The 27,954-nt window shown below is 43.7% G+C and overlaps 1 protein-coding gene across 1 annotated transcript in view; it reads left to right on the top strand.

The window, feature by feature from the left end:
• Positions 1–9,031: 9,031 nt before the first annotated feature.
• VIRMA (vir like m6A methyltransferase associated) overlaps positions 9,032–27,954 on the top strand; it is an 80,421-nt gene continuing 61,498 nt past the window's right edge. Inside the window, exons 1-6 of the mRNA XM_082258093.1 lie at positions 9,032–9,122; positions 13,072–13,187; positions 19,117–19,203; positions 20,906–20,954; positions 22,907–23,081; positions 27,152–27,274. Coding sequence (XP_082114219.1) covers positions 9,060–9,122; positions 13,072–13,187; positions 19,117–19,203; positions 20,906–20,954; positions 22,907–23,081; positions 27,152–27,274 — 613 coding nt within the window. The 5' untranslated portion in view covers positions 9,032–9,059. The remainder of the gene's footprint in view (positions 9,123–13,071; positions 13,188–19,116; positions 19,204–20,905; positions 20,955–22,906; positions 23,082–27,151; positions 27,275–27,954) is intronic.

Below are 27,954 nucleotides of genomic sequence, written 5' to 3'. Positions count from 1 at the left end.
ATATTGGTGTCAGTTTATGCAGTAATAACCCCTAGTATTGGTGCCAGTTTACGCAGTAATAAAACCTAGTATTGGTGCCAGTTCACTAAGTAATAAAGCCTAGTAGTGTTGCCAGTTTACGCAGTAATAACCCCTAGAATTGGTGCCAGTTTACACAGTAATAAAGCCTAGTATTGGTGCCAGTTTATGCAATAATAACCCCTAGTATTGGTGCCAGTTTACGCAGTAATAAAGCCTAGGATTGGTGCCAGTTTACGCAGTAATAACCCGTAGTATTGGTGCCAGTTTACTCAGTAAAAAATCCTAGTATTGATGCCAGTTTATGCAGTAATAAAGCCTAGTATTGGTACCAGTTCACTCAGTAATAAAGCCTAGGATTGGTGCCAGTTTACGCAGTAATAAAGCCTAGGATTGGTGCCAGTTTACGCAGTAAAAAAGCCTATTATTGATGCCAGTTCTCACCGTAATAAAGCTTAGTATTGATACCAGTTTACGCAGTAATAAAGCCTAGTATTGATGCTAGTATAAGCAAAAATAAAGCCTAGTATTGGTGCCAGTTTATGCAGTAATAACCCCTAGTATTGATACCAGTTTACACAATAATAAAGCCTAGTATTGATGCCAGTTTATGCAGTAATAAAGCCTAGTATTTATACCATGCCTACAGGGCGTTGGAGGTAGGGAAGAATAGTGAGACCAGCCAACCACAGTGATGAAAGTGTTAAGGCCAGCCGCGACAGTGGCAGCTAAAAAAAACAATTGTTTTTAAACTTTTTTTTTTTTTTTTTTTTGTTACATGTCCCCTAGGGAAGTACTCATACCCCCATATCCCTTTTATAGCCAATTACTTACATATAAGCCTTCAAAATGGGCACTTTTGTTTTTTCCTGTTCGGCATCCATAGACTTCAATGGGGTTCACAGTTCGAGGGTTCTGCTCCAAATCGAACAGGGGATTTTCCGCTCATTGCTTCTATTTAACAGAAACTGGGCCACCATCTGGGAATACCTCCAAAGGGATTGCCCAGATCCTACTTAACCACTTGCCCACTGGGCACTTATATCCCCTTCCCAACCAGAACAATTTTCAGCTTTCAGTGCTCTCACATTTTAAATGACAATTACTCAGTCATGCAACACTGTACCCATATGAAATTGTTGTCCTTTTTTCACACAAATAGAGCTTTCTTTTGGTGGTTTTTAATCATCACTTGGTTTTTTATTTTTTGCACTATAAATTAACCACTTAACGCAAACCGTCGTAGACCTACGTCGGCTGACTTTAAGTGGTTGTACCGGGATGATGCCTCTAGCTAGAGGCATCATTCCGGTACCTTTGCTTAGAGCTGACGGTCGGCTTTCCGGTGGTAATGACCAATGCAGCTCGGGAGCCGCTTGATTGTTACCCCGGCAGACGAGAGGGGACGTCCTGACCGCCCTCCCGCCGCCTTCCCGTGGCTCTGTCCGGGTCTCCCGTCCCTCCAGGAGACCCGAGCAACCAGCCGGCGCGTCCGCCAGCTGGATGGAGTCCCAATCAAAGCCGGAAGCGGCTTCGATCGGGTCTCCAATGATGTAACCCGGAGGCGGCGTCGATGACGTCACATCCAGGTTACTCTGCTGCTAAAGGCGGGAGATTCAAAAAATGAGTGTATTCAAAAATGCCGTTTTCGGCATTTTGAATACATGGAAGTGTAGTGGAGGGGTCTAGGGTCTTTTAGACCCCAATCCCTCCATAAAGAGTACCTGTCACTGCATATTGCTGTCACAAGGGATGTTTACATTGCTTGTGACAGCAATAAAAGTGATCAGATTTTTTTTTTTTTTTAAAAAACCTGTGTTAAAATAAAAAAAAAAAAAAATAAAATAAATAGGAAAAAATAAATAAATTTTAGCCGCCCCCATCGCCGTGAGCTTGCACACGATAGAAAATGTATACAAAAGTCGCGCCGCTAATGAAATCGCTATTCAAACCACACATGTGAGGTATCGCCGCGATTGCCAGAGTGTGTGCAATAATTTAAAAAAAAGAGCTACACTCTAACTCTGAACTGGTAACCGTTAAAAAAATTCAAAGCGTCGCCCATGGAGATTTTTATTGACCGAAGTTTGTCGCCATTCCGCGGGTGTGCTCAATTTTAAACCGTAACATGTTGGGTATCTATTTACTCGGCGTGACATCATCTTTCATAATATACAAAAAAATGGGCTAACTTTACTGTTTATTTTTTTTAAAATACAGTGAAATGTGATTTTTCTGAACTTTTCCAAAAAAATGGCGTTTGAAGGACCGCTGCGCAAATACCGCGTGACAAAAAAAATTGCAATGACGGAATGACCGCCATTTTATTCTCCAGAGTCTTTGCTAAAAAAATATATTTATAATGTTTGGGGGTTCTAAGTAGTTTTCCAGCAAAAAATGCTGATTTTAACTTGTAAACAAAAAGTGTCAAAAATAGGCCTGGTCCTTAAGTGGTTAAAAAAGACCGAAAATTTTGAGACAAAAATGCATTTTTCTTAGTTTCTGTTATAACATTTTGAAAATTAGTAATTTTTCTTCATAGTTTTTGGCCAGAATTTATACTGCTACATATCTTTGGTAAAAATAACAAAAATCAGTGCATATTATTCGGTCTTTGTGAAAGTTATAGTATACAAGCTATGGTGCAAATCACTGAAAATGTATCACAATTGATCACACCTGATGTACTGACGGCCTATCTAATTTCTTGAGACACTAACAAGCCAGGACAATACAAATACCCCCCAAACAATTTTTGGAAAGTAGACATTCCAAGGTATTTAGTAAGAGGCATGGCGAGTTTTTTAAAGTTGTTTTTTTCCCACAATTCTTTGGAAAATTACGATTTTTTTCTCTCACATGGCATATGCATACTTGCAACATTACCCAAAAAAACATTCTGCTACTCCTCCTTAATATGGCAATACCACAACCACATGTGTGAGACTTTTTCATGGCCTGGCTACATACAGAGGCCCAAAATTCAGGGAGCACCATCAGGTGTTCTAGGGACATAAATTACACATTTCATTTCTTGACTACCTCTTAAACTTTTGAAGGCCCTGGAGCACCAGGAAATTGGAAAAGCACAAACAATTACCCCATTTTGGAAAGCAAACACCCCAACACATAGTCTAGGAGGCATAACAAGACGTTTGAACATGTCATTTTTTTTTCACAAGTTTTTGGAAAATGTGGAAAGAAAATTAAAAAGTATTTTTTTTTACACAAAGTTGTCCATGTATAAGAATTTTCTAACACATAGCATGTACATAGCAAACATGACACCCCAAAATACATTCTGCTACTCCTCCTGAGAATGGCGATACCACATGTGTGGGACTTTTACACAGCCTGGCCACATGCAGAGGCCCAAGATAATGGGAGCACCGTCAGGTGTTCTAGGGACATAAATTTCAAATCTAATTTCCTGACTACCTATTACACTTTTGTGAGGCACTGTAGGGCAATGATGAGCATTGTACTGCCACTGATGGCCATGGATGAGAACTCATGTGGCATGTATGAGCACTGATTTAGCATGGATGTGGCCAGGATGAGCAGTGATGTGGCTTGGATGAGTAGTGATGTGGCTTGGATGAGGCACGGATGAGCACTGATGTGGCTTGGATGAGGCACGGATGAGCACTGATGTGGCATGGATGGGTACGGATAAGTACTGATGTGGCATGGATGTGGCACAGATAAGCACTGATGTGAGATGGATGAGGCACAGATGAGCACTGATGTGGCATGGATAATCACAGATGGGCACTGATGTGGCATGGGTGGGCACAGATGAGTACTGATGTGGCATGGATGTGGCACAGATGAGAACTGAGGTGGCATGGATGAGGCATGGATGAATATGATGTGGCAGAGATGTGGTACAGATGAGAAATGATGTGGCACGGATGAGCACTGATGTGGCATTGAGGTGGCACGGAGGAGCACGGATGTGGCATGGATGGGCACAGATGAGTACTGATGTGGTATGAATGTGGCACAGATGAGCCCTGGTGTGGCATGGATGAGCACTGATGTCACATGGATTAGCACTGATGTTGCATGGATGAGGCACGGATGAGCACTGATGTAGTATGGACCACAAAGACCAGGAGGAGGAGGTCTTTGATAACGCCCTGGAGGAGGGCGAAACGCGTCGACGCAATTTCCGGCTCACGTTTGAAGCTTACGTCACTTCCGGTCTCGGTGGAACGCTAACCGGGACCAGCGCAACCCGTGCAGTCACCGCAAGTCCGGAAGTCCTTTCTGCATAGGAGATTGTATCTTCACTGAAGGCTCGTTATCACTCCTGAAATGTGAGTTTTTTTCTGCATTAATAAATAAAGCTTATGAAACGGGATTACACTATCTTGAGTTTTTCCCTCCTATGGTCCCACATTTTTTGGCTTATTGATACAAAGATTGGGTATTGGAGTCCACAAGACTAGTCTCAAAGGAAAAGAAAAGACCCACACCTGACTAATTGCGTTTGACCCACATGCAATATTGCTAAGGGGTCCTGGCAGTCTGGTAAGTGGAATTATCCACGGGGAGTGGACCCCCTCACTATTGCACCTTATCTTTTTGGCACGGATTGTCACCAGTTTGTACAATAAAGAGCACTTGAACACATTGCACCTTCACTGGCTACTTGCTTAAGGACTTTTTTGGGACTTTTTTGGAACTTTATTTATTTATTCATTTATTCATATTTAAATTATTTATGCACCATTGTATGGTATATTGATTTGCCTTCTATCACGCATATGTATTTGCACTTGATTTCACAGCACTGTATGATTCAGATTAGGATGAATTATTTAATTTATTAAATTATTATTTATCTATTTATTTGCAATATTGCACAGTTTTCACCCACCTACACAAGAATTTTGGCACCAGTCACTTTATATATTCCGATTTGCCCTGTGTGTACTTTTTTGTCAGTTCTCTAGCTATGATTGGAACTCAGCTTACTCTCCTCGAACAATCAGCCTTTTCCTGACATGCCCCCCCCCCCCCCCCCCCCGCGTACAGCCTTTCACTGGAAAACTCAGTGTCCTGCTGCTTATCCTCCCCCTAGCTCCTGCGCAGCTGAGAACAGAGGGAATGTGATTCCTTATAAAAAAGGTAAAAAGGTTATTTGTCATTTTTTTTTTATATATCTATACAAAGATGTTTTGCCTTTAATTTCTATTTTAAACTGAATGGTTTGCTTTACACGGTGATCTTTTAAAATAGCTTTAAGCCCGAATATCAGGTGGTATCGGCCAGTTCAATAGAAGCCTTTGGCCAGTGTGTGCGGCTTATGACGAAGGAGCATGACCGAAAAAAGTCTGCCGATCAGCATCCGATCACCACTCTCAGCCAATGACTGGGAGTGCTGACTAGGGTGTTCTGGTGGGGTGGGGGCGTACCCCTGTCAGAACACAAAAGCTCAGTGGGGGAGATTGCTGTACTAACATTGGATACTAAGTACTGGTTCTGCTCCTGAGCTCTTCAGTTTTTTTTTCGTTTAGCCTGCCTAGTGTGTGTACCAGGCTTTACTCTATTTAAAATAAAAACAAAAAAAGGTTTGCCTTTAAAGGAGTTGTAAAGTCAGAAGGTTTTTTATCTTAATGCATTCTATGAATTAAGATAAAAAAACCTTCTGTGTGCAGCAACCCCCCAAATACTTACCTGAGCCCCATCTCGATCCAGCGGTGTCCACACCTGTCTCAGCCATTTGGGACTCCCCTCCTCATTGGCTAAGACACAGCAGTGGCGCCTTTGGCTCCTGCTGCTGTCAATCAAAGTCAGTTAGCCAATGAGGAGAGAGCGGGAGCGGGACTGAACTGTAGCTCCGTGTCTAAATGGATACACGGAGCTGTGCCTCGACTCAGGTGCCCCCATAGCAAGCTGCTTGCTGTGGGGGCACTCAACAGGAGGGAGGAGAGCCGAAGAGGGACCCAAGAAGAGGAGGATCCGAGCTGCTGTATGCAAAACCAACTGCACAGAGCAGGTAAGTATAATATGTTTGTTATTTTTATTGAAAATATTAAATAAAAAAAAAAACTTTGCAATCACTTTAATTCTGCTTCAAAGCCGTGTACATAAAGGAGAAGTACACAAATGTTAGAAAACAAGGGCAGATTAGATGACTCACTTTCTACATAGATTGTAAACAGAAATTGAGCTTCGCCAGCTTTATTATCCACTTGCCGACTGCAATGCGTAAAAATACGTTGCTGCTTTGAAGGGGTTTATCGGCGTTATGGCTGAATCTATCAACTATAACCCCAGTATTTTTTTTTTTTTTCAGCGATTCTGTTTCTCATAAAAGCGATTGTTAGATACTGGATCGCTTTTAGAAGCATCAGGAGGGGGTGTTTCTTGGGCTTACCATTCTTACCGGCGAGTCCGGGAAATGATCTGACGGTTCGCGCGGCTGGTCACAGAGATGAGGTGATACCAGATCGTCTCTGATCACCTCTATGATCTAGAACAGTGGTCTCCATCTTGCATCCCCGGGGCCCGACGCGGCCCTTTACTGGCCTTTTTTTTTGGCTCTTAAGGGCTATATTTCTCACACTGTCAACAACAGTGGGTTATAGTTCCTCTCACTGACACCAATGATGGGGCACTATTCCTCCCATTGACACCAACGATGGGGCACTATTCTTCCCACTGACACCAATGATGGGGCACTATTCTTCCCACTGACACCAATGATGGGGCACTATTCTTCCCACTGACACCAATGATGGGGCACTATTCCTCCCATTGACACCAACGATGGGGCACTATTCCTCCCACTGACACCAATGATGGGGCACTATTCCTCCCCCTATTACCAAAGACAGGGCACTATTCCTCCCCCTATTACCACCGATGGGGCACTATTCCTCCCCCTATTACCAAAGACGGGGCACTATTCCTCCCCCTATTACCAAAGACGGGGCACTATTCCTCTCCCTATTACCACTGATGGGGCACTATTCCTCCCCCTATTACCACAGATGGGGCACTATTCCTCCCCCTATTACCACAGATGGGGCACTATTCCTCCCCCTATTACCAAAGATGGGGCATTGTTTACTGCCACTGACACCAGGACATTTTCTACTCCTCCCCCCTTAAAGCGGAGTTCTGGGCACAAAATCAACTTTTTTTTTTTTTTTTTTGTGCCCATCCGCTTGGTCTCCTTCAGCTGAAAAGGAATTTGATAGTTAGGTATATTTTTTTTTTTTACTCACCGTGTAATTGTAGATAGAAAATACTCACCTATTCTTCACTTCCTCCCTCTGTGCCGCGGCTCCGCCGTCACTTACTGGCTTGCAATGATTCCTGGGAGCTGAACGTCATCGCTCCCAGGAATCAATGCGACGGCACCGGCCCCGCTCGTCACTTCCGGGGCGACGCCGCATTCCCTGCTAAACATCTTCTGGGCATGCCCAGAAGCTGTGGAGGAATGCGGCGCTGCACCGGAAGTGACGAGAGGGGCCGGTGCAGGCGCATTCTGGGAGAAGAAGACACGGAAGAGGACGCAGAAGAGGACCGTGCCGGCTTCAGCTGCCCACAACAGAGATGGCAACGATGGAGATGAAATTTTATGAGTGAGTATTTCATCTTGCAGGTAAGTGCGAACCAGGACAGATCAGAGGCTAGCCATTGTGGAATGTACTAGCCCTGACTGTCCCGGGGGTATGTTTATTGAAAAAAAGTTTTCTTGCCCGGAACTCCGCTTTAAGTCTGAAGTAAAGTAAACTGGCCCTTTGGTTAGAAAGTTTGGAGCCCCCTGATTTAGGAGGACAGGAACAACATTATGACATCACTTATGGTCTAGGGTGGAAGAAAACATTTTATTTATTTTTTTTTAAAGCAAAAAAATCAAAAATGTCTTTTGATCACTTGCTTTCAAAGATAGAGGAGAAATTTGGGGTCTTATAGGCCCTAGATCTCTCCATAAAGAGGACCTCTAATCCCTCATTTCTATTACAAGGGATGTTTGCATTCCTTGTAATAGGAATAAAAATGATTAAAAAATAAATTAAACAGACAGTGTAAAAAGTAGAGTAAATAAGAAAAAAAAGTAAAGTGCCCCCATCCCTCCGTGCTTGCATGCAGAAGTGAATGCAAATCCAAGTCGTGCACGCATCTGTAAACAATGTTTGCACAACACATGTGAGGCATCACCACAATATTTAGAGCGAGAGCAATAATTCTAGCGCTAATGCCCTGTACACACGTGCAGATTATTTGAAGACTTTTGTCTGAAGACTTACCAAAACCATATAATATGAGGTCAAACCTAAACACTTTCAATTTGTATGCAATCCGGCAGGCCCTTGCACTACATAGAAAAGGTAAATCTGAAGGAAAAAGTCTTCAGATAATCTGCACGTGTGTACGGGGCATAAGCCTCCTCTGTAACTCTAAACATGTAACCTGTAACAAAAAGTTAAAGTGTTGCCTATAGAGATTTTTAGGTATCGTAGTTTGTTACCATTCCACGAGCATGCACAATTTTAAAGCATGGCATGTTTGGTATCAATTTATTTGCATTATATATTGTGTTTTTTTGCACTATAAATCATTAAAGTGTATTTTCTCCAAAGAAATTGCCTTTAAAAAAACTGCTGTGCAAATACTGTATGACATAAAATATTGTAACTATCGCCATTTTCTTCTCTAGGGTCTGTGCTATATATATATATATATATATATATATATATATATATATATATATATATATAAAATGTTTGTGGGTTCTAAACAATTTTCTAGAAAAAATACTGATTTTTTTTTTTAAAAAAAAGTGCCAGAAAAGGCCTGAAGCTGAAGTGGTTTGAAATCATTTTAGGTCTAGGACATCTTTCATTTACATCATCCTACCAAAAACATGACGGCTGCTTCTCCATACCAGCGACACTTTCCACAGAGGGCCAGCCCCCCGTCCAATCCAACATCGGATTGGATTTGCTCTCGTCTCTCGCTCGGATGTGATTCCCACTGAGCGGAAGCCACGCCCACTCACCTGCCCGCCCACACCAAACATGGCGGGTGAGTCCGCAATGGAGCTGCTGTTTTTAGATACCTTCAAGCACCAGAACACGGAGGTGAGAGGAGGGAGCGGGCCGGGGACGGGTTCGGTGGTCTCGGGGGGGATAGTCAGTGCGGGCTGTGAGCGGAGAAGGCGGGTGCAGTGTATGGAGGAGGCGGGGAGGGCCTGAGGCCTGGACATCCTGAGAGTGCTGCCTCCTCCTATGACATAAGCAGGCTGGTGGTGTACACACATTACTATAGAGGGGGGGTCATTAGTATCATATAAACAATATATAGCCTCAGCAGGCTCTGCTATGGGATAAGTTCACCTTTTTACAAAAAAAATAAATGCACATCTTTTTGCAGGTAAAGAAATTTGCAATTTATTTTTATTGGGAGCCTGCAGAGCATTACACCAGAGGTCAGCTGATCCCGGGTGCAATGCAGGGCTGTTACAGACTGACAGTGTAAGCTGCCTGGTAGTACGTCGCAGCTCCTACGTGGTGAATACGTCGCAGCTCCTACGTGGCGCGTACGTCGCAGCTCCTACGTGGCGAGTACGTCGCAGCTCCTACGTGGCGCGTACGTCGCAGCTCCTACGTGGCGAATACGTCGCGGCTCCTACGTGGCGCGTACGTCGCAGCTCTTGCGTGGCGCGTACGTCGCAGCTCTTGCGTGGCGCGTACGTCGCAGCTCCTGCGTGGCGCTTACGTCGCAGCTCCTGCGTGGCGCTTACGTCGCAGCTCCTACGTGGCGCGTACGTCGCAGCTCCTACGTGGCGCGTACGTCGCAGCTCCTACCTGGCGAGTACGTCGCAGCTCCTACGTGGCGAGTACGTCGCAGCTCCTACGTGGCGAGTACGTCGCAGCTCCTACGTGGCGAGTACGTCGCAGCTCCTACGTGGCGCGTACGTCGCAGCTCCTACGTGGCGCGTACGTCGCAGCTCCTACGTGGCGCGTACGTCGCAGCTCCTACGTGGCGCTTACGTCGCAGCTCCTACGTGGCGCGTACGTCGCAGCTCCTACGTGGCGCGTACGTCGCAGCTCCTACGTGGCGCGTACGTCGCAGCTCCTACGTGGCGAGTACGTCGCAGCTCCTACGTGGCGAGTACGTCGCAGCTCCTACGTGGCGCGTACGTGGCAGCTCCTACGTGGCGCGTACGTGGCAGCTCCTACGTGGCGCGTACGTGGCAGCTCCTACGTGGCGCGTACGTGGCAGCTCCTACGTGGCGCGTACGTGGCAGCTCCTACGTGGCGCGTACGTGGCAGCTCCTACGTGGCGCGTACGTGGCAGCTCCTACGTGGCGCGTACGTGGCAGCTCCTACGTGGCGCGTACGTGGCGCGTACGTGGCAGCTCCTACGTGGCGCGTACGTGGCAGCTCCTACGTGGCGCGTACGTGGCAGCTCCTACGTGGCGCGTACGTGGCAGCTCCTACGTGGCGCGTACGTGGCAGCTCCTACGTGGCGCGTACGTGGCAGCTCCTACGTGGCGCGTACGTGGCAGCTCCTACGTGGCACGTACGTGGCAGCTCTTGCGTGGCGCGTACGTCGCACCCTGTACGTCATATGCCCGGAGGCAAGACGCCTTCTGCAGTCTAGCCCAGGCGCCAGGCCGCTAATTCTAGGTGCCAAAGCGACCTTGCGCCTGGCATTTGTCGAGCCCTATCATACATTGTGTGGCAACGCAGTTACACACTTGGACCAGAAGGAATAAGGAACTACCACAGCACTGTGGTAATTCATTGAGAGCTACAAGCCGACAGCGGCAAAGGCTGCCAGATCTTGTCGGTTTTCCATTCACAAAACTCTATAAACTAATGACGCGCCGGGTGGCACCGCCTTGTTCTTTGCAGATTGTGACAGCGAGTGAAGGGAAATGATCCCCCCACTCCCTGTCACAACCGGCTCCTAGATTCCCCACAAATTTGTCAGGCCCTGGATAAATCAGGCCTCATATTACATAGTTTTGGCAGATCTAAAGTTGATTGTTTGGTCAGATTGTAATGTGTATGGTTAGCCGATTCAGCAAGGACCGGCCGAGATTTGAAATGGGCAGGCTGAATGTTCCAAGTTCATCGATTGATCAACTTGGCTACAACCAGCCTGCCAGATTCACTTACGATTATCGCTAGCGGCTGCTATAGCCACTTGAACTAATTACTGTCCCCTTCTGGCGGGGACGGCTTCCCCTGCGCCCCCCTCCAGGAGCAGACAGTTGCTTGGCAGGAAGGATTCCCCTATCAGCATTGTCGGTGTTGATGGGGGGAATCATGCAGATTTCTTTACTGCAACCTGTGGCTGCTGGAAAGAAATTTGCACTGTGTATGGCCAGCCTTAGAGTGGAACTTTATAAAAGCAAAACATAATGTGGGTGACAAGGTGGGATTTTTAATGCAGAAGAGACGTGCTTTGTCTTACCTCTGCATCCTAACTAGTCACCATGGTAACTGTGAATCAAACTGAGGCTAAGATGGTGGCTTCATTGGCTGTACAGTCTGCTGCAGTGACTGTAAAGGGGGGGAGGGGTCTGCGGACTGTGGCTGTTACATATTACATCGCACTGAAAGGTGGACTTCTCTCTTCATGCTTATTGAGTTTTGCACTGTAGTCTTTATTTCAGCCTGCAATGCAGAATATTTACGGTGTATTGGCATGCCTAAGCACAGGATTCATTTATAGTTTATTTATACTTTAATACTAATATTTATTTTAAATATTTATTGGGTTGAGTGGAGAAGGGTGAGAACCTCTGTCAAGTTGTACTGCTGTCCAAGGCTCCATTAGAGAGATTTTCCCTCACTTCCTGTGCTGGGGACAGTGTTTTACCAAACAGGAAGTGAGAAAAATCTCTACCAAGGAAAAAAAAAAGAAAACCTGACCAGATTTAGCATTGCCCTACCTAAAGTGGTTGTAAACCCACCTTTTATAACTTTTACCTATAGGTAAGCCTTTAATAAGGCTTACCTATAGGTGCTGTAAATATCTCCTAAACTTGCACCATTTAGGAGATATTTACATTTCATGCAGCCGATGATGTAATTGGTGCATGCCCTCTGAAGAAACCACCGCCTGTGCCGTTTCTTCAGAGCGCTGTGCTGTGACCGACGGCTCCCGCGCGCATGCATGGGAGTGACGTCACGTGGTTCTGGCCATTAATACAGCCGGAGTCCGCAGACCCGGAAGGAAGACTGGCAAAGATGGATGCTGGGACAACACAGGCTTCGTTTGCAGGTAAGTGTCACATAATGTGTCACATAGTATGCGATGCAGTAGGCGGATGACAGCCTTACCGGGGACCGTCAGACGGCAATTACATTTAGATCCTGCAAAAATTTGGTATTCTGTACTAGCTACCCGAGGTGGAAGCTATGGATCTAATTTTTATATATATATATATGTTCATGTAATATGTGATCTCATGTTTTTTGTCTTTTTTATTTGTCAATAAAGTTGTATCTTTAAGTCCCGGTTCACACTTGTGCGATGCGGGAAGGCTGCGAATTTGCAGCCTGTTCCCTCATCGCAAACGCACATCTGGCAGTTCACACTGCCATATATGATACGCAGGGGGTGTCAATTAATTAAATGTTAACGACACCCCCATTTTAATCGCATATGGCAGTGCGATCTGACAGTTTGCACAGGATCGGATCGCACAAGTGTGAACCACTGTGCGATCCGATCCTGATACGGCTGGAAAAAAGGGTCATGTGCGACTTTTGTGCGGGTGCAGTGCGAATTTAGCCATACAAAGTGTATGGCTGAATTCGCACCGCACATCCAATCGCATGTAATGAAGGAGCAGTGCGCTCCGATATTATATGCAATCGCCGCACACGCTATAGTGTAAACCGGCCCTTAATGAAAGTGTGAAGATTTGTATGCATCCCTTCGTTTTGATGGCGGCATAGTCCCGCTTTTTCTTTCCTCTCTTTTTTGATCTGTATACGATTTGGGGACGATGGCACATATTTTGCTCTTTATGGATTAACATATAAAGTTCTTGTGTATTTGTGTTTTTAGCAAGGCAGCAATGTTGATGTGGTCCGATTTCCACGTGTAGTCTACATCACTGAAGTTCGAGTCATCCCACCAGGAGTTAGAGCACATAGCAGCCTGCCAGACAGCAGGGCCTATGGGTGAGTCAAAATTTCTAACTGATACATTTTCAGAGAACTAGGAAATGTGTCAAAATTACGTTTCTTGTTGAAATTGGGCAAATTGAAGGAAAATTGAAGTAAAGTTAATCCAAGGCAACCATGTATGTACTGTGAAATCTCTCCTCTTTATTATGTTAGTGTCAGTACTTATTTACCCACATATAAAAATATGCTGACTTCCCTTTCACTGGTCTACTGGATTCGCATACAAAAATAGAGATCAATAGACCACCCCTGGCATCTTTCCTTCAGTAGGCACCCCTGGCATCTTTCCTTCAGTAGGCACCCCTGGCATCTTTCCTTCAGTAGGCACCCCTGGCTTCTTTCCTTCAGTAGGCACCCCTGGCTTCTTTCCTTCAGTAGGCACCCCTGGCTTCTTTCCTTCAGTAGGCACCCCTGGCTTCTTTCCTTCAGTAGGCACCCCTGGCTTCTTTCCTTCAGTAGGCACCCCTGGCTTCTTTCCTTCAGTAGGCACCCCTGGCTTCTTTCCTTCAGTAGGCACCCCTGGCTTCTTTCCTTCAGTAGGCACCCCTGGCTTCTTTCCTTCAGTAGGCACCCCTGGCTTCTTTCCTTCAGTAGGCACCCCTGGCATTTTTCCTTCAGTAAGCACCCCTGCCCAGGCCTCACAGGTTTGGACATACTCCTGATGTACTCCTTCCCTCTCCCTCCCAAACTACCCCTTGTCTACTGCCCTTTCTTCCCCTGTGCCTTTACCCCTTCCCCCTACCCATCACCTTTTTACTCCAACTCCCTTTCCTCCTTCCCCCTTCTTCTGTCCTTCCTCTTCCTCCTTAGTGTTTTTGTTTCTTGGTCCCTTTGGTCTACCAGACTATCCCACCAGTAATAGTTGACCTTTGTTTCTTCTATATCCCTCTACCACCTTTCAGGCTCGGTTCACACATGTCCGGCTGTAGTTTCAGCGTGAATTATAAAGGGAGTCCGATGCAGTTTTCAGGTTCAATTCAGGTGCAATTCGCACCTGAACCATGCTGAAAAATGCACAGGACTCTTTTAAAAATGCCCCGCAGATATGTGAACCGATTCACGTCATTCAAATTGTATTCGGTTCAAAATGCATCCAATTTGCATATATGTGAACCCAGCCCAAAAGTTAAACTTCACAGGTGCAGTGTATATTTAACTTTTATTTTTACCCTTATGTACATTTATTCTCCTACTCAAGGTAGTAAGGAATGACAGTACATATTATAGAATACCAACAGGTACTTTAGATGTTGGTAATACTATAATGATCTCTGATCTACAATGTAGTATTACATTTGACACTGTGAAGTAAGGGAGGTGCATAACTCTGAATGTTTGACTTTGATGTGTCTTAACTTCTTTGCAACCGCGTTATCGTCAATTGACAGCTACAGTGCAGCCGCACTTTGCTGGGAGGCCATCACATGACGTCCTCCCGTGCTCGTGCTGCCTGTGCGCATCCTGCCGCGCACATTGGGAGTGATCGGAGTAAAGAGTTAAACGCAACGGATCTTTACCACATGATCAGCTGTGTCCATGGGATCATGGATCTAAACAGGATTTGCCAGTTATTGGCAATCCTCCGCTCAAGCTGACAGCTTGTAAGTAGAGGAGACCTGAAAACTGGCAAATCCACACTGAGGACATGGGCACTGATATTCAGTGTCCTGATCAGTGCAGCCCCCACAGTGCCCACCCATGCTGCCAGTCAGTGCAGCCTCAGCGCACCTAAGTGAAGGAGAAAAATTACTTCTTTACAAAATATTATTACTGATACTAACAAAAGCTTTTTTTTTTTTCAAAATTTTCGGTCTTTTTTTTTTTATTTGTTTAGCCAAAAAAAATAAAAAAAACCCAGTGGTGATTAAATACCACCAAAATAGTGCTCTATCTGTCTCAAAAAAATGATAAAAGTTCAGTTTGGGTACAGTGTTGCAGGACTGCGCAATTGTCTTTCATAATTTGACAGTGCTGAAAGTTGGCCTGGGCAGGAAAGGGTGAAAGAGCCCAGTAATCAAGTGGTTAACTAAGCAATGAAATGAAAATTCCTGTATTGCTTAGTCTCAAAGGAACCCTGCCCTGAGAGAAATGAGTTTTTACTCATGGGTCAGCTATGCCGAAATTGTTAGTCAAACAGCTAGTATTCTTTTAAAGGGGTTTAGTATTAACCCCATGTTTATTTTACTTCAGGTTTCCTTTAGATTTATTCATGGCTTCCTCCATTGCACTGTTGGGTACAAAGGGTTAGTGCCGGTTCACATTTGTGCGATGACAGAGATCGCATGTAATTCGGAGCGCACTGCTCCTATAATTACATGCGATCTCTGTGCGGTGCAAATTCAGCCATACAGTTTGTATGGCTAAATTCGCACAGCAATCGCACCCAACACGCACAGGACAATTTTTTTGGTCCGCAGCAGAATCGGATCGCATGGTGGTTCACACTAATGCGATCCGATTCTGTGGGAACTTTCAGATCGTACTGCGATATCTGATCTGCTGGTGTCCTTAACTCTTAATTGACACCCCCAGCGTATCGCATATGGCAGTGTGAACTGGCAGGGGTGCAGATGCGATGCGGGAACATGCTGTATATTCGCAGCGTTCCCGCATTGTAGAAATGTGAACCGGGACTTATAGCTCAGGTGATGTGCAATTAAAAGAAACAAAATATCATTACAACACTTTTAATATACAGTGGGTACGGAAAGTATTCAGACCCCCTTAAATTTTTCACTCTTTGTTATATTGCAGCCATTTGCTAAAATCATTTAGGTTCATTCTTCTTCCTCATGAATGTACACATAGCACCCCATACTGACAGAAAAACACAGAATTGTTGACATTGTTGCAGATTTATTAAAAAAGAAAAACTGAAATATCACATGGTCCTAAGTATTCAGACCCTTTGCTGTGACACTCATATATTTAACTCTGCTTTCCATTTCTTCTGATCATCCTTGAGATGGTTCTACACCTTCATTTGAGTCCAGCTGTGTTTGATTATACTGATTGGACTTGATTAGGAAAGCCACACACCTGTCTATATAAGACCTTCCAGATCACAATGCATGTCAGAGCAAATGAGAATCATGAGGTCAAAGGAACTGCCTGAAGAGCTCAGAGACAGAATTGTGGCAAGGCACAGATCTGGCCAAGGTTACAAAAAGATTTCTGCTGCACTTAAGGTTCCTAAGAGCACAGTGGCCTCCATAATCCTCAAATGGAAGACGTTTGGGACGACCAGAACCCTTCCTAGAGCTGGCCGTCCGGCCAAACTGAGCTATCGGGGGAGAAGAGCCTTGGTGAGAGAGGTAAAGAAGAACCCAAAGATCACTGTGGCTGAGCTCCAGAGATGCAGTCAGGAGATGGGAGAAAGTTGTAGAAAGTCAACCATCACTGCAGCCCTCCACCAGTCGGGGCTTTATGGCAGAGTGGCCCGACGGAAGCCTTTCCTCAGTGTAAGACACATGAAAGCCCGCATGGAGTTTGCTAAAAAAAACACCTGAAGGACTCCAAGATGGTGAGAAATAAGATTCTCTGGTCTGATGAGACCAAAATAGAACTTTTTGGCCTTAATTCTAAGCGGCATGTGTGGAGAAAACCAGGCACTGCTCATCACCTGTCCAATACAGTCCCAACAGTGAAGCATGGTGGTGGCAGCATCATGCTGTGGGGGTGTTTTTCAGCTGCAGGGACAGGACGACTGGTTGCAATCGAGGGAAAGATGAATGCGGCCAAGTACAGGGATATCCTGGACAAAAACCTTCTCCAGAGTGCTCTGGACCTCAGACTGGGCCGAAGGTTTACCTTCCAACAAGACAATGACCCTAAGCACACAGCTAAAATAAAGGAGGAGTGGCTTCACAACAACTCCGTGACTGTTCTTGAATGGCCCAGCCAGAGCCCTGACTTAAACCCAATTGAGCATCTCTGGAGAGACCTAAAAATGGCTGTCCACCAACGTTTACTGGCAGAGGATCCCCAAATCCAGGTGTGAAAGACTTGTTGCATCTTTCCCAAAAAGACTCCTGGCTGTATTAGATCAAAAGGGGGCTTCTACTAAATACTGAGCAAAGGGTCTGAATACTTAGGACCATGTGATATTTCAGTTTCTCTTTTTTAATAAATCTGCAACAATGTCAACAATTCTGTGTTTTTCTGTCAGTATGGGGAGCTATGTGTACATTCATGAGGAAGAAGAATGAACTTAAATGATTTTAGCAAATGGCTGCAATATAACAAATAGTGAAAAATTTAAGGGGGTCTGAATACTTTCCGTACCCACTGTATACTTAGGACCTAGCCTGCACTTAACGAGATACTAAACCCTATTTAGTTCAGGAAAGAAAGAAATATATATATGATTTATAAAATAAAGAAATTCCCCGCACTATGCCTATCAAAACTACAATTGGTCTGCTGCTGTGTTAAAGATTTTTTGCACTATAAAGCAACGAATCGCAGCTCTGTCCCCTTTTTAGTTTATCTAAATGCATAGAACATAAATGGAACTTCAATAAACCTAAATTGTGCTTCACTCATAAAATAATAAAAAGTGTTATGTACTCAAACAAATTGTGCTTGAGTAATCAATGACTTTCACTTTGTGCACATTCACCAAATACAAACTGAAAAAGTGTCCATTTCTATGTGAAAGAAATCAAAAGCACAAGTAAAAGGGAATAAAAAGATGTGCTCCATGCTTCAGTCGTGAATCTTGGCACTCCATCCCTTCCCCACTTCATTTGTGTAAATTAGTGCGCCCCCCCCCATAGCGCTTCCTCACTCACCAAAGGGTTTGGACTCTTTTAACCCTACAGCTTTCAGTGTCTGAACAGCTTTGTTTATTCCACGTCATCTCAGGTCACAAGAAGTGGTTCTGTCTGTACTCTCCAGTAGCTGCTACTCCTTGACTCCCACCATCATTACACCATGGTACAGCAGGCATACCGTATATCAGGAATATGAAAGTTTGGGGTAACTTTAATGTCATCTTGCTCTCCTATATATCAGAAATTTATATTCCACCCGTGTGCATGCTCATGACTATACGCTGGAGAAAGTTGCAGCCATCTAACTTGACCATTTTCCGACTGCCACAGCCAACACAAATATCAGTACCCAGCCTTGCTATGCAATGTACATATATGCTTGTGCTTACTATACATATAGTAATGCTGAATATGTTTTCACGTGTTCTAATGTACACACACACACACGTTGAGTCTGGAAGGTTTTCACCGTTGGAAATCAATGGGGCATTCAAATCTATTAATTAAAAATGGATTTTTGACGACGCACAATAGTTGTCATCAGGGACTTGCTTAATATGCACCAAGAACAGAGGAATGACACATAGCATAATACTGTTTTATTTAAGTATAAAAGCAGTATAGGAACCTAAAACCCGGAAGTGCCTCCATGTACACTCAACTGACCAGTGACGTAACCAGAAATGACGTTCTACATGGCTTGCCCATCCAGGACCTCTTCGGTAGCTAAATCTTACTGAAGAGGCCCTGGGCGGGTGAAACATGTAGAATGCAATTTCCGGTGATGTCACATCCGGTTCGTGGTCACCTGCAGGATGTCCTAGATTTCAGTATGCATTTGTTCAAATGTGCAGTTGTAGTAAGAACACCGGCCCTCTGTTGCAGGAAAATGTTTTTTCTTAGTTAATGAGCACTAAAATAATTCTTACAGCTGTCTCCCTTACCTAGAACTGTTCAGTCCAAACTTTTTTCCTCCACTGGTTATTTCCAGGTTGGAATCTGATTGGCGGCAGCAGATTTGCACAAAACAGCTATTCACTCAAATAAGTTGATTTTAAAATGTTAATTGTTTGTTTTTGCTATCAGAGTACAAAAAAGGCATATATGATAATTTGTACACTTCATATTTTTTTTTTTTTTTTTTACAGTGAGACCTCGCCACACACGTTTCATTTAGACTTTTTCTTTAACAATGTCAGCAAACCAAGTGCCACTGTATTTGACAGACTTGGAAGGTGGGTATTATTATTATTACTTAATCTTGAATTTCTTCTAATTTTATCAGCAGGAAACTGTTGGGTTTTAAGCGAATCTCCCTGTGTCAAATTAATCAGTAGATCCAGAGAGGCAGGCAGGTGTATTTTTTTAATGCAAAACTAAAAATCATGTTTGGCTGTGCTACTTTTTGCACTGGGGAGCTGAAAAGTCTGCTAGTACAATTCAAATGAGGCCAACTTCAGGGAAAGCTGACTGTAACATTGGAAGTAAGGCTAGTCACCTGAAAGTTAGCACTAGGCATTGTGTACTACTTGAACCAATATAACTCAGTATATACCATACTTGGCCAATGCCCCGGGAAGCTTGAAATCACTGAAGTAGACATCCTTTCTCCAGTGATCCCCACTTGCTTCCAGGACCCTTGCCATTTAGAGACTGCTTTGCATTTCTAATTATATATATATATATATATATATATATATATATATATATATATATATATATATATATTACATATACATATACATTTTTTTTTTTTTTTTTTGCTAATTATTTACTTTACTACTTCTTGTCCTTGGCCATATTTTTGGCTTCAGGAGCAAGTGGTTATACCAGAACCATAGCTGTAGCCATGATGCTGATATATATATATATATTTTTTTTTTTAGCATAATTGGCTTTCAGATAAGTGATCCAGGCAGCTCTAAAGCCATCTGATAACTTTTACAGGGCTCGGCATGGGGCCCTCCCCTTGGCTGTTCCACAGGGGAGCCCAGGACCGCTGTTAGCGGTTATGCTGGCTGCCCACGTAGGAAAGGGAGGAATGTCCATTCCTCCCTCTCCTCTGTGCTGAATCAAGCTAGAAGCGGCAAAGATTTTGTCACTTCCAGTTTTGGTACTGTGTGGTTGCTTTAGAGGGCAGAGGGAGGGATCAGGGATTTAATAGACCCCAGATCTCGCCATAAAAAGTAATTGTCACTGCCCAACCTATCAATGAGGAGTGGTATTCACCCCTTGTCATAGCAATAAAGATGAATGAAAAAAAAAAAAAATAAATTTTAAAAGATATTTTAAAGACCCCCCCCCCCCCCCCCCCCGCTCAAGCGCAATTACAACACACGTAGGTCAAGCTCGCATATGTATTCTATGATGGCACCACACGTGAGGTATTTCTGCAAACATCTGGGTGAGAGCAGTAATTTTAGTGCCAAATAACAGCCACCATTTTAATCTCACAGGCCTTTGCTTTCAGAAAATATATAATGTCAGGGAGTTCAAAGTCATTTTCTAGAGAAATAAATGATGATTTTATCATACATCTGGGAAACATCTGAATTGCTCTAGATGGTAAGCGATTACGTTTTTCTAACATTTGCAGGCTTCCTTATGATATGAATATTTATTATTTAGCTTTACTGTTTCGCCTACGTGTCATGGGTGAGTAGTTACAATGTCTCAAAGTTCTGAGCATATGTAGCAATGTCACATAAGCGCTCCTCTATTTGAGCACTAGCACATCTGCAAATCCCTTTTGGATTATACACTGGGTTCTACCTCTAGTTTTTTTTCTGTCTTGTAATAGGCAGATAATGCAGTCTTCGTTTGGTGCTTTTTTTTTTTTTTTTTTTTTTATATTGTGTGAAAGTAAGATGTATAACTCCCAAGTATAGATATGATGTAGGTCATATGTAACATTAACGGTTTCACATTTATTAACAGTCTGGAATATGATGAAAACAACTCTCTTATCTTTCGACCAAATACAAAGGTAAGTTTATAGATTTTGAGTTATGATTGTCACATTCTTCATAAAGAAAACATTTTAGTTTCAAAAATGTAAGTTAGAATAATGTACAAGCAATTCTTCCATGCATCACTATTTGTCTGCAATTCAATTGCACCTCAATAAGTTGCAATTATTGAACTGCAGTGCAAAGCTTGTCGAACACGGCCTCTGGACTGTCATGTGTACTGCTACATTAAAATCTAAAGCAGTTTGCTGTCCTAAATTTGCTCTTTGTTATAATACATTACCCACTTCAGTACCGTAGGACATCCATGGACGTCCTTAGGATGAAGTGGTTATACCAAGATGATGCCTGCAACTGCCTGAAAAGCGGGTGGAGAAAGGCGGTCGCCGCCGCCTTTCCCGGACTCTGCTGTCCGATTGCAGAGCCGGGGGAGCGATACGACCGGTGGTGCCGGCATCACTACAAAGAGGGAGAGGAACTAACGTTGTCCCTCTCTCTTCGACCCCGGAAACTGGAAGCGACAAGGATTTCAGCACTTCCAGTTCCAGCTTTTGTTTACTGTTAGCGACCAGAAAAGTAGCTTCTGTGTCTGGTCGGCTACATTACAGACCAGAGGAGTGATTTGGGATCGAATAGACCCCAGATCTCGTCATAAAGAGGACCTGTCATGACCCATGCTGTTACAAGGAATGTTGTTCGTCCCATGCGATAGCAATAAAGTTTTATATATATATATATATATATACACACACATACATACATACATACATACATACATACATACATGAGACAGTGTAAAGAAAAAAATGAAAGTTTTGGGTGAAATATAATAAAAAAAAAGTAAAATAAAGCGCCCCTGTCCTGTGCTTACGCGCAAATGTGAACGCATACCTAGGTCCCGCATGCATATGTAAATGGTAATCACACCCATGTGAGGTATCGTCGGGAACATCGAAGCGAGAGCAATAATTCCAGTGCCAGACCTCCTGTGTAACTCTAAACTGGTAACCTGTAAAGGCGTTTAAAGCATTGCATATGCAGAATTTTAAAAAGTCAGCAAATAGTCAGAACAAATACTGTGGTTTCTGACTTTTAATATAAGGACACTTACTTGTCCAGGGATGCCACAATGTTGGTACCCCAAGCAGATTCATCAATTGGCTTTAGGTGCAGGCGATGGCATTGTAAATAAGGGACTTCAGGTTTCACAGCTGGTTTATTACTGTGCATGCCCGAGTTGCGCTGCGCTTTCTAAATGATCCCGTCGTTTTCTGGGACCTGTGTATCCCAGAAGATGGGGGGGGGGCTGAAATGTTGTAGATTGGCAATCTTAACCAGAGGTGGGTACCTATCAAAACCAGGTACCCACTCCCCCCAAAAAGTGGCAAATGTAGCAATGGAAGGGGGGGGGGGGTACGAACAAGTAGGCTTCCCCTTTTGGGTACTGTAGTTTTGTACCATTCCACATGTGGGCGCAATTTTTTAGCATGAAAAGTTAGGTATCTATTTACTTGGTGTAACATCTTTTATATCTTACCAAAAACTGGGCTATATTGTGTTTGTGTGCAATAAAATGCATTAAAGTGTATTTTGTCCAAAAAAATTACATTTGATAAAGTGCTGCGCAAATACCCTGTGACATAAAAAACTACAACACCAATCATTTTATTCTATAGAGCCTATGCTAAAAAATATATATCATGTTTGGGGGTTCTAAATCATTTTCTAGCAAAAAATATGCATAGATGTGAGAAGTGTCACAACTGGCCTGGTATTGAAGTGGTTAAAAACATGTAAAAGTTGCCTATGGTCATTAACCTTTTTTCTTTTTTTTTTTTTTTTTTGACATAAGAAATTATATAGTGTGATTTGATTTGCAGTTTAATGAAATCCATGTATTCTCTGTTATGTAGGAAATGTGCTAAGAAAAATTCATCTTTAGCAATATGGTTGTTTTTTCTTTTATTAGGTTAATACAGATGGACTTGTGCTGAAGGGATGGTACAATTGCCTCACTTTGGCTGTTTATGGATCAGTTGACCGCGTGATCATAAACCATGAGCGAGACTCTCCCCCTCCACCACCTCCACCCCCACCTCCCCCACAGCACCAACAGATTGGACTGAAGAGAAATCCAAAGCATGGTTTGCATAATTTATATTTATATTGTTTTTGGATGGGTTTTCATAGTGAGGCTTTGCTATTTTGTTGTAGTTTAATTTTGTAAAGTCATGGTATATGCATCATTTATTTTAGTATTGATATTAATGTAAACATTTATTGTCCAGTTAAATTAATCTCCGTTAGTTACACCAAAAGGTACTTACCCCTTCCTATGGAGTACTTACTTTCAGAGCAGGCTAGGACTGCAACTAACAATTATTTTCATAATCGATTCGTTGGCCAATTTATTATTTCGATCGGATAAAAAAAAAAAAAACCTCAGTGTGGCGTATAATTTAGTTATTATGTAAAGTTTAACCACTTCCCGTCTGTCATATAGCAGAATGACGGCCGGAAATTGGGTTGTTATCCTGACTGGGCGTCATATGATGTCTAGCAGGGGCGCAGGGATGCGCAGAGCAGTAATTGGTGGAGCGGTGTGTCACTCTCCTATCCCAGTAAAGAGCCTATGACGTAGGCTCTTTACCATGTGACCAGCTGTGTCCAATCACAGCTGGTCACATAGTAAATAGGAAGTGCCGTTGAACGGGTGTGAGTAGAGGAGAGCTGATCGGCGGCTCTCCTGACGGGGGGTCTGTGCTGGTAATCAGAGCATTGATTACCAGTGCAGACCCTTGGGGGATGCCACCAGGGATTTCCCACCATGGCCACCAGGGATGCCAATCAGTGCTCAGGGAGCCTGTCAGTGCCATCCTTATCAGTGCTGCCCATCATTGCCATCTATCAGTGCCGCCCATCTATGCTCATCAGTGCCACCTATCAGTGCTGCATATTAGTTCCACCTCATCAGTGCCTGTCAGTGTGGCCTCATCAGTGCAGGAAAAAAAAACGTATTTATTTACAAAACTGTATAACATGAACAAAACTCTTTTTTTTTTTTTTTTTTTTTTCAAACTTTTCGGTATATTTTTTTATTTGTTTAAGACCCCGTTCACACTGGGGCGACCCAATTTTCGGTGGCGACCTGTGAAGTCTAGGTGCGCAGCTCAAACCGCGACCTCGGAGCGGCCGGCACGGACTTCATATCATTGAAGTCAATGCAGGTCGCTCCAGGTCGCCCCAAAGGGTCCACAGCTACTCTATGGCAGGCGACCTGTCAGGCGACCAAGTCGCCTGACAGGTCGCCCCAGTGTGAACGGAGTCAAAGAAAAAACCTTGCGGTGATCAAATACCACTAAAAGAAAGCTCTATTTGAGGGGGAAAAAATGACATAAATTTGGTTTAGGTACAGTGTTGCATGACCGCGCAATTGTCATTCAAAATGCAACAGCGCTAAAAGCTGAAAATTGGCCTGGGCAGGAAGGGGTGAAAGTGCCCGGTATTGAAGTGGTTAAAAAAAAAAAAAAAAAAAAAAACTATTTATTCTTGAATATCTCTATGCAGTGGTAAATACAAATAACCAGCTATATGATGAGAAAAGATAAACCTGTGCTCAAATCCCAGTAGCTTGTACATGTATTTAAACTATCCGGTGCTAATATTTATATTAACACTACAAATTCTGGATGGACTATATGTGAACTAAATATCCCTGTTTTTCATTGTATGGTTTGCTGGAAAGGGTGCTCTGATACTAAAACCGATACCTTTCTTTGCGATTCCATTGACTTGCATTGAGTTCCCTTAAATGAAGTCGCAAGCTCCTATGAAACCAGAGGTCCAAATCGCATTAATCTGCGGCGTTGAAATCACGCTGAAGTGGCGCAATTTCAAAGCCACAGAAGAACTGTTCATAATTATAAATAAACAATAATAATTTTTCATTAGTCTAGTCTAAAAAAATTAAAATAAAAAAAACTGTCACGACATTAAAAATATTGGAAATTGAGATCTAGGAGTACTTGAGAAAAAGTATCAGTACTTGTACTTTGTGTTCCGGGGTGTCCTGTCGGCGCTTCTTGCTCCTCTTGTCTTAAGAGTGTCCCTATAGCAAGGTAAAAAAAAACTGCCTTTAGAATCACTTTCTTCTCCTTGCCAGGACTACTTGTCCCATGAGGTTTTGCTCCTCACACATTCACGAGCTTACTGAAATGTATGGTGGGTGTACTGAGATGTATGGAGGGTAGGAATGGGCTTGGGCGTGTTCTGGATCCCACCAGGATGCCAACGCTGCACACGGCTAATCTCAGGCAGTGAGAAATTTCCCGGTCCGCAGCTGCACAGATAGGGAAAATGTCTCACTGCCTGTGATTAGCCGTGTGCAGTGTTGGCTTCCTGGCAGGATCGGGCACGTGGGATCCCGAACCCGCCCGAGCCCATCTCTAATGGAGGGTGTACTGAGCTGTAGGTTCACTGCACTGTGTATACTGACCTGTATGGATGGTGTACTGAGCTATATGTGTGCTGCACTGTGTATACCGACATGTAAGGGTGTTGTACTGAGCTGTAGGTGCACTGCACTGTGTATACTGACGTGTATGGAGGGTGTACTGAGCTCCATACACATAGGTAGCTATAGGTGCGCTGCACTGTGTATACTGGCATGTATGGATGGTGTACTGAGCTGTAGGTGTGCTGCACGGTGTATACTGACGTGTACGGATGGTGTACTGAGCTGTATGTGTGCTGCACTGTGTATACTGACTTGTATGGAAGGCGTACTGAGCTCCATACACGTAGGTAGCTGTAGGTGTTCTACAATGTGTATACTGACATGTATGGAGGGTGTACTGAGCTGTATGTGTGCTGCACTGTGTATACCGACATGTAAGGAGAGTGTGCTGAGCTGTATGTATGCTGCACTGTGTATACTGACATGTATGGAGGGTGTACTGAGCTGTAGGTGCACTGCACTGTGTATACTGACATGTATGGATGGTGTACTGAGCTGTAGGTGTGCTACACGGTGTATACTGACGTGTACTGAGCTGTAGGTGTGCTGCACGGTGTATACTGACATGTATAGAGGGTGTACTCAGCTGCATGTGTGCTGCACTGTGTATACTGACATGTATAGAGGGTGTACTCAGCTGCATGTGTGCTGCACTGTGTATACTGACATGTATAGAGGGTGTACTCCGCTGCATGTGTGCTGCACTGTGTATACTGACATGTATAAAAGGTGTACTGAGCTGTAGGTGTGCTGCACTGTGTATACTGACGTGTACGGATGGTGTACTGAGCTGTAGGTGTTCTGCACGGTGTATACTGACGTGTACGGATGGTGTACTGAGCTGTAGGTGTGCTGCACTGTGTATACTGACATTTAAGGAGAGTGTGCTGAGCTGTATGTATGCTGCACTGTGTATACTGACTTGTATGGAGGATGTACTGAGCTCCATACACGTAGGTAGCTGTAGGTGTTCTACACTGTGCATACTGACATGTAAGGAGGGTGTACTGAGCTGTAGGTGCACTGCACTGTGTATACTGATGTGTATGGAGGGTGTACTGAGCTCCATACACGTAGGTAGCTGTTAGGTGCGCTGCACTGTGTATACTGACATATATGGATGGTGTACTGAGCTGTAGGTGTGCTGCACGGTGTATACTGACATGTATAGATGGTGTACTGAGCTGTATGTGTGCTGCACTGTGTATACTGACATGTATGGAGGGTGTACTGAGCTGTATTTGTGCTGCACAGTGTATACTGACATGTATAGAGGCTGTACTGAGCTGTATGTGTGCTGAACTGTATTTTCTGATATGCAAACAAATAATGAATTCTGCATGCAGACCAACCAATCGATTATGAAAATAGTTGAAAACTATTTTCATAATCGATTAGTTGTTTCAGCCCTAGAGCAGACATTCATTGGCTCTGCCTGAACTGTACACTCCCTTTTTAGAGGTTTCCAATAAATGTATCATTTTGGCAAAGTTGTTAGTCATTGCATTCTCATTTTTGTACACGTATAAATATTTAAATGTTCATTAGGGAGACAAAATCTACCTATTTGAAATGTATCCAACTAGTTTAGCAGCTTCTGTGCCAATATAATCAATGCCTATTTATTTGCATTGTAAATTGTATGCCTGTGGCTCCACGTTGGAATGCTTTCATTTTGTTCTCATTCTCCATTGTTAGTTGAAGAAGAGAAGGAAGACCAATACAATGGTAGTCCACCAAGACCACAGCCAAGAGGCCCACGGACTCCACCAGGTCCTCCCCCACCTGATGACGATGATGACGAGCCAATGCCAGTTGCAGGTACTGGCCCAGTAATTGGTTTATTAGTTTTGACTGTTCTCTTCACCCCAGACTGGGTGGAGTGGGGCAAAGATTGATCTTTGTGTCCTTCGAGCTGTTCAGCATAGGAGATCTTCCTCTAATCCCTTATGGTCTGAGTTGTTTTTTTTTAACAGTATAGTGCTTGGCGATAGTGGTGGGTAATTGAGTGCCCTTTAGTGGAATTTATATAAAAATATGTAAAGAATTCAATCTTGTCATTGTTAGCTGAAAATTAATGTTTGACTTTATAGAGCAGTGTCAAGGAGCTAGCAGTGGTCTTCCTTTGAGGTGCACTTGAAACCTTGGCTTATGCCATCCAAAATAAAGAAAACCTTTTTGCGTAGAATTATTTTCCCTTCAATCGTAATACAGCAAAATTAAAGTAGTATTAATATAGTAACCACCAAAAAAGCACTCCTCGATAAAGCATTTTTAAAAGAGAAGTATGGCCTATATTTTCTTTTTGTCATAAATCTATTGTGGGTCACAGGAAGTGTAGTTTTACTCTACTATGATCCAGAATCAGCCCATAGGCTATTGCCTGCTATCCGCTAACGTGGCAGAGCCATTTCAGGCTCTGGGAGGATCCTGGCAATGTTGTTGGAATCCAACCCAAATGCCTGATGGGTAGCTGATTAAGCCTCTCAGTATGCTGCTGA

This window comes from Pelophylax lessonae (assembly GCF_965119305.1).
Source record: "Pelophylax lessonae genome assembly, chromosome: 5".
Taxonomy (NCBI): Eukaryota; Metazoa; Chordata; class Amphibia; order Anura; family Ranidae; genus Pelophylax; species Pelophylax lessonae.
Note: the sequence above shows the minus strand (reverse complement) of the source record. Positions and strands in the feature narration are given on the sequence as shown.